General features: G+C 38.2%; 1 protein-coding gene across 6 annotated transcripts in view; it reads left to right on the forward strand.

Annotated features, from left to right (window-relative positions):
• The window catches only part of LOC124254735 (atrial natriuretic peptide receptor 1-like), a 733848-nt gene that overhangs the window by 689881 nt on the left and 29808 nt on the right, over positions 1-14159 (forward strand). For all 6 annotated transcript variants that reach the window (XM_046688579.1, XM_046688578.1, XM_046688581.1 and 3 more), the window contains 3 exons: positions 2005-2096; positions 2509-2647; positions 8245-8329. In XM_046688579.1, the coding sequence (XP_046544535.1) occupies positions 2005-2096; positions 2509-2647; positions 8245-8329 (316 nt within the window). The remainder of the gene's footprint in view (positions 1-2004; positions 2097-2508; positions 2648-8244; positions 8330-14159) is intronic.

Raw genomic sequence — 14159 nt, forward strand, 5'->3', positions numbered from 1 at the left:
AGAGACACGCGTTTATATGACTATAGAAAAGAGACACATAAGAGACAAGCGTTTATATGACTAAAATGAACGATTATATCCTTTACACAGTAGCAATGACTTAAACGATATCCCCGTTGATGTCAGGCATTTTGTGATTAACCATATACATATGGAGTGGTATTTTCAGTACGTATGAGCCACGTACGTGTGTGACAAAGATGGACCATGCCATTTCTGTAGAATCTGTATATATTTATGGGTACCAGTTGTGGTTGTGCATGGGTCTGGCCATGGATCAGATGCAGTTTATTGTTAACTAAGCAGACTAAATGTAATAGAACGCGAAATTGATTAATGGTGACATAACTATTTCATAGTAGTTCATACACAACACATGTTCAGCATATAATAGTCGGCGGGATAGATTTATGACCATAGAAAAACTGTTTTGTTGGTCATAAGAATTATTTTATTCTTAGCTTATTAGTAGTACTAGTAGTAGTAGTAGTAGTGGTGGTGATGGTGGTGGTGGTAGTAGTAGCAGTAGTAGTAGTCACCTGACTGCTTGTATAACTCTATCATGATTAGCAGGAGAGTTGAGGTGAAATTGGGTTTAACGACGTGCTTGAGAATATTTCGCTCATATGACGACGTGCATGCGTGTGTATGTGTATGTACTAGCCCAGACTGAAGCTGGTTTTTATAGTGCTAGCCCACTGAGATACCATGCCGCAGTGAAGCATGAATACCCCACTCAGACACATTATACTGACCCGAGCCGACCAGTCCTTGTTGTACCCATTAATGCCGAGCGCCAGGCAGGGACCAACAAGTACCATATTTTAACGTCTTTTGGTATGACGCCGTCGGGGATCGAACCCACGACCTTTCGCTCCCAGGCGGACGCTCTAACCACTACACCACGGAGGCGGTCTGATTAGCAGGAGAACGTGTGATATAGTTGTAAAATGTCGTATGATAATGGAAACAATTACCTACTTGTACAAGCCAACTGCAGGTTTTTATACATTTTCATAATAGACATGTGGGCGTGCCATTTCTGGAGCTTCTACACGTGGGGCACTGAGACATATGCTTTCAATCAAAATGTGATTAGACATCGGTGGCTCGGTGCTTGGATACTGTGAGGAGATTACCATGCTATGTGTTGCAGGTTAAGGGTTATGTAAAGTAAAAATATTACCAATCAGAAATGCTCCGGGGCAAATTTTGCAAAGTGCCAATCTCTAATGGATATACATAAAACTTCCCTTCACCTACATATGTTACTCTGGTGAGTAAATAACCTTAGGATGATCTCTAAAAAGTATATTAGTTCAAAATGAATTGTTTAAAGTAAACCTAACTTAGGGTCAGTTCACGAGACGCAAGGCTGCTAGGCAAATTGGCAGCCCAAGCAATGGTCTTACAGCAATTCTGTAATCGCAAAAGCTCATAATCGGTATATTACACAAAGACAGCGTTAAGATTTCACACCGGTCACAATAACATCACATATGCCTGAAGCTGGCTGAAGACTATAGAACAATTATAACGATTGTTATATTTAGACCAGCATCTGTTTCATTAAAAATATGTGTCTTCTTTTATACAATTACATATGAATTTACATATGAATACAATTTGCACGTAAACTGACAATGACAAGACCTAGTGCCATTACTATTTGACAGTGATTCACAAACACATGATGTAGTTGGAATTGTACAATCTACTCTGCATGAAGAGATTTCTTATGGGTGTGGAAGGGACTTCGTCGCTTTTAGTTATTATGAGATGTTATCAATTACTTTACAGGTATAACAAGTACTGTCAGTATAGATCAGAATGGGGACCGGAATGCTGACTATTCGCTCCTTGATCCCAACCCTGACACTGATATTATCAATTACTTTACAGGTATAACAAGTACTGTCAGTATAGATCAGAATGGAGACCGGAATGCTGACTATTCGCTTCTTGATCCCAACCCTGACACTGATATTATCAATTACTTTACAGGTATAACAGGTACTGTCAGTATAGATCAGAATGGGGACCGGAATGCTGACTATTCGCTACTTGATCTCAACCCTGACACTGATACGTTTGAGGTAGGTAGTAATTTATGTTTTCAATATATTTTTGGATTGTTATTTCCACCCAAAGGTTACATGTACGAGACAGCAAGGTACTTCTGCATCAAATATGCATGCATATGTACTTATGCATATTTATGTGTCTTAAAGTGACATCCCATCATCTGAAAATCTGTTTGAATTTTGGCCATTATAGCAATGTGTGAAGAGGAATAGTGTAGTGATCTTGCTGAAATGTGCCGAAGGCCACATATGTCAGTCATTCTCTACATTATCAGTTCATTAAACGTTATCCTGAGCTATGTATATTCTCCTGGAACCATTGCTAACGTTAGAATCAGCTCGTAATGACCGTGAAGAACATGCCATTCCTCCCAGTGAGCTCTCTTTGACGTTTCCCAAACTTCATATGTCACTGTGTTTGCAGGTTGTGGCAAATTACTATGGTAACAAGAAACAGTATGAGCCAGTTGAGCACAAGTCCATTCACTGGGCGGGAGGAAGGAACAGTCCCCCTCCAGACACCCCTGATTGTGGCTTTGACGGTTCCAAATGCCCGCCTGATGGTGAGTTGACGTTTTAATTCACTGTTAGTGTCGTAAAGGATAACTGTGAATGCTAAACACTTTCAAATGTCTCCTATTTCCGGTAAAGGGCAGTCTGTGAGCCATGTGTACGCACACTAATGAAAAACTTAAGACAAATCTTTGGGCTTTTCGACAATCATTCCATTTGTTTTAAATACTTTCTGTCATGATCCAGATAGCCCTTCTTTGAATTTATTAAGGATGATGGTAATCTTTGAGGTAGCTCTTCAGAGGTACATTAGCAGAACTGTTTAATGTATCCCCCTTAGTAAGGATTTCCCTCAAGCCTTGGAATTCAGCAGTACAGTGAAAGCGACATATCTTAGGATTTCTACAAGTCAAAGGTTGATGTGTGATTTATACAGATTACATGTCTCTTCATACCATGTCAAAGCAATTAAAGTAGAGATGCTTACATATATGGCCACGTTATCAGAAGACCTGTCATGAAGAACAACCAAGTTTCCATATTGAATAGCCGAAATTTGAATGACAGCTGGCTAGGAGAGAATTGGTTTATTCCAATTCTTTTTCCACTTTCAAAAACCAAGCATACTGTTCATGACAACATTACGCACTGACGTAACCGACTCCGAAAGACAAGCATCAGGTTCATCATCCCTTTGGGCCCATAACATGTCATACGCTCCGACAGCACCGATAGTAGTTATAACTTTGTGCTCCCAGTTGGTAGCAGTCTGTTCACGATCTTTTGGGTCATATTTGAACAACCCACGGAGGTTATTATTGTCAACAATAGATGGCTCCACCTGTGATTATGGGACCACCATAATGGCTGCAGTATGATGGATATTGGCAGCCTCAAGTAGTCAACATTCACATCAGCAACACGTTCCTGTAATTGAACAAATTTGATGAAATGACGCTGCATTGGAAAAAAATTAAACTGTTGGTGGTTCCTGAAACTGGTAATATTGGGGGAAAATGATGTTTGTTATAGCATGTCACTAAAATTGCAAGCATTAATCCCCTTGGAAGCCAACACATGATTTCCCATTTTATACATGAAATTTGCATCCTGTGTCTACTAAATGCCATACTTTTTTACCATTTCAATGAGAATTCGTCCTGAAGTTTATTAACAATGACTGAAAGGCACATTCCTTTTTTTCATTTAGGGAATAAAAAGAAAAGTCTATCTCAGTTTGAGAAACCACAGATGGGATATTGACACGCTTGTTTCATTGTCAATATGATGCATTAATGTGGGATTGACATGATGTAGACTATAAGTCATACCAAATGTGTTTTGATCACGCTGTAATAGGCGTTAAGGGTATTGTCTTTTTGTATGATATTTTTTACAAAGATGTATGTATTCGGGTTGTGTATACTGCGATAAGTAACGTGTAATGTTCAAGGTGTACAAGGTGTAATGTCAAGGTGTACTGCGATAGGTAAGGTGTAATGTTCAAGGTGTACTGCAATAGGTAAGGTGTAATGTTCAAGGTTTACTGCAGTAGATAAGGTGTAATGTTCAAGGTTTACTGCAGTAGATAAGGTGTAATGTTCAAGGTGTACTGCAATAGGTAAGGTGTAATGTTCAAGGTGTACTGCAGTAGATAAGGTGTAATGTTCAAGGTGTACTGAAATAAGTAAGGTGTAATGTTCAAGGTTTACTGCAGTAGATAAGGTGTAATGTTCAAGGTGTACTGCGATAGGTAAGGTGTAATGTTCAAGGTGTACTGCAGTAGATAAGGTGTAATGTTCAAGGTGTACTGCAATAGGTAAGGTGTACAGAGGTGTTCACGATTTAAAATCATGTAGTTTAGGGTTGGTGCAGTGTAATGAAGAGGAAGTGTACTGGGTGGATTAGGTGTACTCGCGTGGGTAAGATTTACTGTCGGGGTAAGGTGTATATGAGTGAGTAAAGTATTTTGCTCCTATGACGCCCACATATATTACACCTACAGGACTTAGAAAAGACACTTTCTTTGTCAAATCTATTTTCTCTAATTTAGCTAAGAATTGCAAGTTATCCCTGAATACAGCCAGAGCTTGTTTTAATTTGTTCTTTTAATACGCCGCTTGGCGAACTGACAAAAACATTTATACGCACAGTATCGTCACATGGCAGTTATTAAAAGATGTAAATAATGGTTTTATCTCGCACATTTAGATGCAACTCTCGACAAAATGTGGATACTATGATGTTTTATGAACGTAGTGTACTTTGCATACATGTATATTTCAATGAAGTTTTCTTTACAAAGGATACATCATGTCCACAAATCTAAGGGTTAATTGGATCAGATATAGATTTTCGTGTAGTGTTACACAGAATCATGTGACCTCAAACAGAGGTTAATTTTGCTGGCAACAATATAGCATCTTAAAGCCGGAAATGCAAGCTTTTAGACGCCATGGGAACAGGGTGTCAAACACAAGGACATTATTATCTAAGGTAATTGTTAACATTTCAAGGGCATTGTTCGTTTATTCATATTTTATCAGTAGTTTTCACTTAAATGACAAACCTTTGTTAAAATGAAATATTTTCATTATTAGTGTTGTATTTCGTCATCTGGAATCATTTTGTGGAAAAATAACTGCTGCCAAATCTAATCAGTGTGTGTTATGTTTCAATCTATTGATTGTACTCGCGTCACACCTTTTCTGAAGATTTCATATGTAGTGGACAGACAACTACATACAAAAAATGTTACCCCCAACTAAAACCTGATGTTGCAGAAAGTAATCAATCTTGTATCAATTCCTTATTGGTGGCAATATTATTCCACTTTATCAATTGTGTTACTAATACATTCCTTTCTCAGAACAAGTCAAGGCTTTCCTGATCCGGATATCCAACATGTGAGAGTTAAAAACACTTAAACAAAAATGAAAAGCATGAATATCAAAATCAATGTTTGTTCATAAAACAGTTCGGCTTTCATTTGTATCTGGACTGTGAGCAAAGATAAGGTTCGCAGATATTGAACTTCATTCCCAACAATGACTGTTAATACATGTTTGAATTGCTTTATGATGAGCCTGAAGCATTACCAAAGGTGTGCACTCGAATATTTTGTCCCAGGATTGCAAATACGAAGTGAGATTAATATTTATCAAACACTTGTAAATGTCTTTAAAGGGCATTGGTAGAAGTATTTGAACGGGGAACCACTGACCTCCTTAAGGATATTAAATCCAAAGATTAGAAAATTATCTCAAGCAATATGGCTAAATTCGGTTGAATCTGATATCGGAGTCCATGTCATACTGAGTCTCAAAACTTACTTTTTTCATTCAAACCCTTTCGAGCCTACAATAATTCAGGTTTCAGGAAAGTGGACGTGTGTGTTTCCTGAGATATTTCACATTCGCTCTGCGTGGTGAGTGCCATTGATTTGTAAGGGACCTGCAAGAATTTGAACCGATATGAGGTCCAAGAAGAATTCACATTACTATCCCATCCTACTGGGTACCCCTTAGTTGATACCGGATACCGCAGAGTGCCTAAAGTGAAACTATATGTGTTTCGATGAATGGTGGGATCGAAGCTGTAGAAACTCTCTGGAGTCAAGCTGCCGACACTGTCACCCATGGAACTTCTCCGAGGATTCATTTCGTCTGATGTGTAAACTATGTCACCACGGTGGCGATTGTGTTTTTCTGCACGGACATTTTGATATGAAAGCTGAAGTAATTATTTCCAAGCCAATAAGAGAATACATAAAACTATTCCATTTAACATTGTGCGTTTCCTATTTCAAAGACTTAGTACGCAGCGCTAAATTAATTGAGAAAATCCTGAATGTCTACGCTGCAGACACATTTGTCAAGAAGCACGTTAATTAACTTTATACCCTCACACGGAATGCAGGAAATGGGATTTTATTTGAAAGAACAAACTACATGACCAATATGTCTTCATATAATCCATAACCTTTTTCGTATTTTACCTTAATGGGAATGAAAACCGCCATGCACCTCTTAGCTTAGAATTGTATGGTGATCCAAAAGGGCCCTTTCACAAGACAGACCCTCTTTTGGCCACCAACCAGAGTAAGCATAAGAGGGCTATCCTAAAGCTTAGTATAAATGGATAGAATTGATCTGTTCGGGGAATCCTGTTGAGAGTGAAAAGTGCATCCGGTTATTTTCTGTCATTTTACTCTTATGGCCTTTGGTTGTTGGGATTTGACGAGAAGGGTTGCCTCAGGGGAATGTATTATTCCTCTCATCTTTAATCCAACATATGATCTTGCATAGATTGCGAATTGTATGAGATGAAACGACACGACAGATCCGTCGGTGTCAATGCACCTTGCACATAGTTTAAAAATTGTTGAGTCTTTAAATTACAGAAAATGTACACTAGATGCATATTGGTATATTCGATGGCATATTTTACTAGTATTTTTGAATACAAGCGTTTTTGAAGCACATCATTTGCATATACAGATGCAATGCAGAACTATGCCACCATCTTAGTTTTCGTTCATATATCGTCTCACCTAACCCCAAATGAAACATAAACTCTTATATTTCACCCTGATTGGAATTAATTTCGTGCGTCAGTTAGAACATACCAATTACCCTTCCTCCCAAAAATATGATTGACATGTATGTACTCTATTGAAATTATGTCATAATGGTTTGACATCATGACCCTGTGTAAGTCGCTTCCCATGTGAACAAAGGTATCCTTGGTAACATGTTTCTTTCATTTTTACCAAGGATACCTTTGTTCACAAGGGAGACAAATGTTTGATAGGCATTTAGAAGTTGGTAGGGTAATACAACACACTTGATATGGATGTGCAACTTCTTTATTGTTTACAAACGAAGTTTCTGGACTTGTACTTGCCCCTTCATCAGGTGACACTTTAAACAGTGTCATGATGTCGAACAAAATGGCCCATCCACATCTAATACGGATCGGTGTAAAAGTTTCTTTAAACTTGTTGAACAATTTAGTGTTATTACTTAGGAAGAAATATGGCAAGATGGCGTCTGTTCATCAGTTTGGCTCCACACTGACCGGATAATAATAGCCACTCACTGACCGGATAATAATTTGTTACCCAGTTAACCCATAAACTACTCATTATAGTACATTTTCAGAGAGTTCAAATGTATTTTGTCTCCAATGTTAGGGTTCAGGCAATTAACTCGAACAGTCAGTTGACCTTTTCCGATATCTTGTTGAACCCATTTCCAGTTAGTCATCTTTGAAAAGTAATACAGTTTGATCTATATCCCATGTGTAGTATAATAAAGTATTATTTGGCTACTCTCACGCTTTAACTGTAGTTGTAGTTCATGGAAAAACAGTAAAACAAATTGGGGCAGAGGAAAAATATCTTTGATAATTAAATGTCAGTGCATATTTCATGATAGGTTGATTACACGTGATTTCCAGAATGTGAATATATTTCAGTTAATGTATATGGAAACGTTAATATTTTCACGGTTTTAAACAATTCGGCATTTAGGTTTGTACTGTGTGCTTAGAAGTACCTAATTGTACTTGGCATAAATTTCAGGGTTCAGTCCTTGGTTTGTTTCATAATGTGGTTGCTGATGGTATTCTTTACTTGTTGTTTCAGAACCCTTCCCGGAGTACGGCATTGTGATTATCGTCTTGGGCTCTATTATTCTCATCGTACTGGTGGCGGCTTTCTTCATCTACAGGTATGTAACCTTGCAGTATCTTGTGGTACCACATCTCTTCACCCATCCCTTGAAATAGACTGCATCAGCACATGCGGCCAGTCATGCTGAAACCAATTTTCTATATTTCGATTGTCCTTTGCTTTGTAATTTCTCTTCATGCGTTATTTGTTGTTCATTTGTGATGTGCATTCGTGTGCTGGACTATCGGCCGTTGGCCTCCAAAGTTTTCATGTGAGATGATTTCAAAGTATGTACTTACCTTTCTACTGATTTCTCAACAGTTTGTATTTACCTATCGTTGTTATTGATGCATGACAAAATGTCAACAGTTGGAGATTTCATCATAAGAGAACCCGTTTGGAGTCATGATGAGGCTAGTTCGAATCGAGTTGTGCTAGTCGCAACAGTGGCCTCATCTGGTGTGTGCTTCATCACAATCCCAGGGTGTGGCGTGGCGTTTACGCTATGATGTGTGTGTTCCTGAATTGATAAGTTACGTCGCAACACAACATTCAATCACTTTATCGTGAAAGGGTTTACCTGTGTATGAGTATGATAACAGAGAAATAACAGCATGATATCCCTGTACACTGTGTGAAGCCCATTTCTGGTGTCCCCCGCCATGATATTGCTAAAATATTGCTAAAAGCGGTGTTACACTAAACTCACTCACTCACCCAGCTGTTCAGAATAACATCTCTTTGTCGGGTCAGAATCCTCGGATATTGGGTTCGAATAACAAACGTGCCTTAAATGATCTGCATTGGTGCGTTGCACGTGGAAAACATGTACGACCGGGTGATTTCGTGATACCTTGATGTTACTGAAACAATGACTGAGTCACTAGATGTGCCTCGCTTATCATTTCTCACACAAGAGAACATAAACTGAGGATATTTGATGTACACGTGTGTTCTTGAGGGATCAATGACTTACACGGGTAACTACCTTCATTTATGGACCCAAGAAGGGTACATTTTCAGATAAAGTACTAGTACTCTATACAAATCGAGCATTCCATACCAGGTTATTGAAAACAGGCTTTCTCTTTCAAAATGTGCATCTTCAACGTCTTTACCGACCGGCATGCAAATGCATGTACCTTTTTGCATGTGTTGTTAACAACACGTTCATTAACGTCGATAAGTAGCCCAGGAAATAGCCACCCATGGAGACGTCTACAAAGAAGAGATGTTTTCAGGACATTTTGCCCAGAGGTCGATCCGAAAGTAATGCGAAAACATTACAAAATGGATTACACAGAAAGATTTTGGAGTCGTTTGGAGACTTTAAGCATATAGCAAGATCGGCAGTGTGTTCAAGACATTTAATTCAAGCACTATTATAACAGGAACAAAAGGGACAAGACCTACGCGGAGGTCGCAAAGGCTTTCAGAATTTCTGGTAAGTTACTTTCAAGTTGAATCCTCCAAAATATCAAATTCGTTACACCGCCTATTAAACTCATACTTTTCGTAACTGAACCTTTAAAACCAGACCATTTGAGATGCAACCTGGTACACCCCAGCTCGAAAACCCCCACTAACCCACTCGTAATGAATTGTTCAGACTGAAACTAACATTTGTGTACGTTTAATGAAGGCTTTTCGTCGACGAGATATTTTTTGAATGATAAGTGTAGTATATCTTAAATACCACATAAATGTAAAAACAAGATTCTATTCTGTGAGGTAGCTTGAACGTTTGTATAGAAATTGTAGATATACCTTTAGTAGATATCTCTCATGTTTATGGACATGGATTTTGAACCTTTGAATTAAACTGAACAGACTACCCATTATTCTTATGAAACATGCACAGATGAAGGAGACCATGTGTATTGCATGTATTTCTTGAATGCGAAAAAGGGCAAGATTTAAAAACAATTATGTATCTGCAAAAGATGAATGAAGCATGTTAACATAACTATTTTCCAATTTTCTTATTTGTTATGACTTGTTTCTTAATGATTTATGACCTTAAAATTATTTATGAAGTTTTTATTTTTTATATACTGTATTTTGCTGTGTGTCAATTACTGTGTTACATGATGGTTATTGCTATTGTTATCTTATCATTATCATTAGTTGTACTTTTCAACCAATTTTATTACATGCGTCAAAACCCTGCATTTTGTTCACCAATCATATCGCATGCAACCAAACACTACATTTCTTTTTGAACCAATGATATGACATGCAACAAAACCCTGCATTATTTTGTTGCTTATATCATGACAAACACCTGCAGTTTGTCTGCTGCCAGTAGTATGCATTTACATGTCTCGGTGTAAAATTGAAATTGACATGTATTTGGTGGAATTATTCCCATTTTCTTATACTGTCTGGCACAGAATACCTATGATTTTTATTTGCTTTGAATATATTTGTGTATGCGTTCAATTAGGCCTAGAAATGCTGATTACTGGTTAAGTGGTGCAGGATACTGTACGTTTAACAAGTGAAACATGTTGCTTTGTTCGATGTATTTCAGAGTCAAGTGTAAAAAGTAAAGTTCACAATATGAAGGTGGAATATGCCAGAGAGAAACTTCCAGAGAGCTCAAGAGGACTTGTACATAGTACTGAGGATATGTCTAAAGAGACCCACTGTGACCGGATCTCCTTTCGTGATCTCCCATCGCCTACAACACCTGTGACCGACAAAGCATGTGGAAGTAATAATGGTAAACAAATAGTATCAGCTGCTGATTCTGGTACTGACTCTGCTTCTGTCTCCATGTTAAATAAGGGACCGACAACGCCACAGGTTGAGACACGGAATCAAGCTGTCAACAACGAGGACTCATACGGGCAATATGTTGCTGCTGAGATGCGGGAAATATATGATGCTGATATTAAGAGGATGGTCATAGGACAAATCGATGTTATTCTTGCAAAAGCCCGACGGTCCGCTTTAGGAGGACCCACAGACGCCCATTATGCTTAGATGGCATGGCGGATGTTTGTGGAAGTAAACTTTCGCCTTCAATCCTTTGTTCCACAAACACACAGAATGCTTGCATGTTGAAAAGTACATGACGGAACACTTGTATAATTAAACCTACACCTTCTATCCGGTGTTTAACACAAACCAAGGATGTTTGCATATTGAGTAGGCTATGAAGGTTATTTGTCGAATTAGGCTTGTATTATTTGTCAGACACCCCAGAATATATGTTGAATAAGACATGATGGGTATTTGTGGAAGCAAACGTACTCTTTCTATCCGCTTGCATGTAGACCAGGACATGATGGGTGTTTGTGGAAGCAAACGTACTCTTTCTATCCGCTTGCATGTAGACCAGGACGTGACGGGTGTTTGTGGAAGCAAACGTATTCTTTCTATCCGCTTGCATGTAGACCAGGACATGATGGGTGTTTGTGGAAGCATACACATATTCTTTCTATCCGCTTGCATGTAGACTAGGACATGACGGGTGTTTGTGGAAGCAAACGAATTCTTTATATCCGCTTACATGTAGACTAGGACATGATGAGTGTTTGTGGAAGCAAACGTATTCTTTCTATCCGCTGGCTTGTTGATAGGACAAGACGGTTGTTTGTGGATCAAACGTATTCTTTCTATCCGCTTGCATGTAGACTAGGACATGATTGGTGTTTGTGGAAGCAAACGTATTCTTTCTATCCGCTGGCTTGTTGATATTACAAGACGGGTGTTTGTGGAATCAAACGTATTCTTTCTATCCGCTTGCATGTAGACTAGGACATGACGGGTGTTTATGGAAGCAAACGTATTCTTTCTATCCGCTGGCTTGTTCATTAGGATATGACGGGTGTTTGTGGAAGCAAACGTATTCTTCCTATCCGCTTGCTTGTTGATTAGGACAGGACGGGTAGACTTATACTTTCTCTCTGCGATTCAAGCAGACACACATTCAGGCTCACACAAACACACACGCTCACGCACAGACACATAGAGCGCTTGCATGTTTTAGGACATCACGGATAGTTATGGACTTAAATTTACATTTTCTATCCAGACGTCCACATACACAGAGAATGTTTACATCATATTATAGGACATCACCGTCAGTTATCAAATTAAATTATTTTCTGTCTTACACACACACTGAATGCTTGTGTGAATAAGACATAACGGGTATTTCTGGAATAAAATGTATATTGTCTCCCACACACAGAGTGAAATCTTGCATGTTGAATAAGACCAAACAGGTATTTATGATCTGAACTTGGACTTTCTATCCACGCTGAAGCCTAAAATGTTTGCTTGTTGAATAGGGCATAACAGTTATTCACGGAAGTTAACCTTAACTGTCTACCCGATGCACCACGCACACTTGATGCTTTCATGTTATGTATTTGTTGACGTTTACTTATACTTTGTATCTATACATATCCGCGCACCTGTTTGAATTTGTTTCACAACAGGTGTTGGGGATGATACAATGGACTGCATCAATATTGTACAAAAGCATATATTGTATACGTATGTTCTATCTTTTATCATTATGACACGTATGACTCGGGTATTAGCATGAACATTAATACACACAGACATTTTTGCACCAGTGTGATAATCAAAATATTTTACCATTTGTCTTTAAAAAAATATATACACTGTATTGCACAAAAATGCTTTCCGATTCTGGCAAAGAATATGTATCATTGCAAATGTCACTTTTGAAGGGTATGTTGCCTAGCAAAAACAAATTAGACCTGAAAAAGTAAAGTATTTTAATTCCAAATTTGACACCTTCACTGACAAAGTTGTTTTCTCTTGTTTGTTAGCACGAAGCGACGTAGTGTTCCTACCACCAGTGAAAATGTTTCATGAACATGTAACCTTTAGATAAGCTCACCCATTTTTGGTCCTCAAAATTCTGCTTATATGTGATCATAAAGGGTAATTTGTGACAAATGTGTAGCACAAAAGGAGTTTTAAGGGGTATTTAAGGATGTCATATTCAGGGAAATACATTCATTGTTGCTGTGGTGGTCTTGGAATATCATGAAGAAACTTCCACTGTGCGTTTTATGCCAAAGATGTTTGACCCCACTCTGTTTACACTCTATATAACTTCATTATACTCTGCGTTAAACACAAGCTCGTGACAAAAGGAAGCATTAAGGCTCCACTACCTGCCCATCAGGAAACAATAGCATGTTAGCGGGCGTGAATTAGTCGTAGTTCTGTCTATGTCGACATCAATGCAATATTTGTGCTTAGTCAGCAAATCAAATGCCAAGGAATCAGATATTATCCATTTACATGACAATGATTAAGCAATATTGCGTTATGATGACAACTGAAGCTTCTCTGTACTTTGAGATTAAGGATAAATATATGCACAGTACCTTTAGCTTATTCATCCCATGTTTTCTACACACTTTACGTGTTCCTACAACAGGCATTCTCAACATTGCTGATATAGACAAAACATAGGTAGTGAGGGTAATATATGTAACATTAATGTTTCTGTACTATTCCTGAAAATAGCTGATATTAAGGAACCGTCATTCACATGATGGCAGCCTGAAACCATATTCCCACATTACCTGACTTCCGTCAGTAATCTGCCGATTTCTTTCACATCCTCGGGAATTCCTTTTGCATTACCAAAGTGAAAAGATATATATTTATGGGGTTTTGTAGGTATGTGAAAAAACGGTGATGTAACTACATGTTTATTAGTATGAAGAATACGCCAGATTACATTGTGGTGTTGGTTAACAGTGGTTTGTTAGTTCATGTCTATGTAATGTGAATATGATTTATGGGTTCTGTCAGTCAGTTCCTCATGCATTCGTATAACTTTAATCCTGTGATGTTATGAAAGTTTGGTTAATTGTCAAATGTCATTTGTC

Source organism: Haliotis rubra, unplaced genomic scaffold (genome assembly GCF_003918875.1).
Source record: "Haliotis rubra isolate DU_JTF1 unplaced genomic scaffold, ASM391887v1 Scf58, whole genome shotgun sequence".
Classification (NCBI taxonomy): domain Eukaryota; kingdom Metazoa; phylum Mollusca; class Gastropoda; order Lepetellida; family Haliotidae; genus Haliotis; species Haliotis rubra.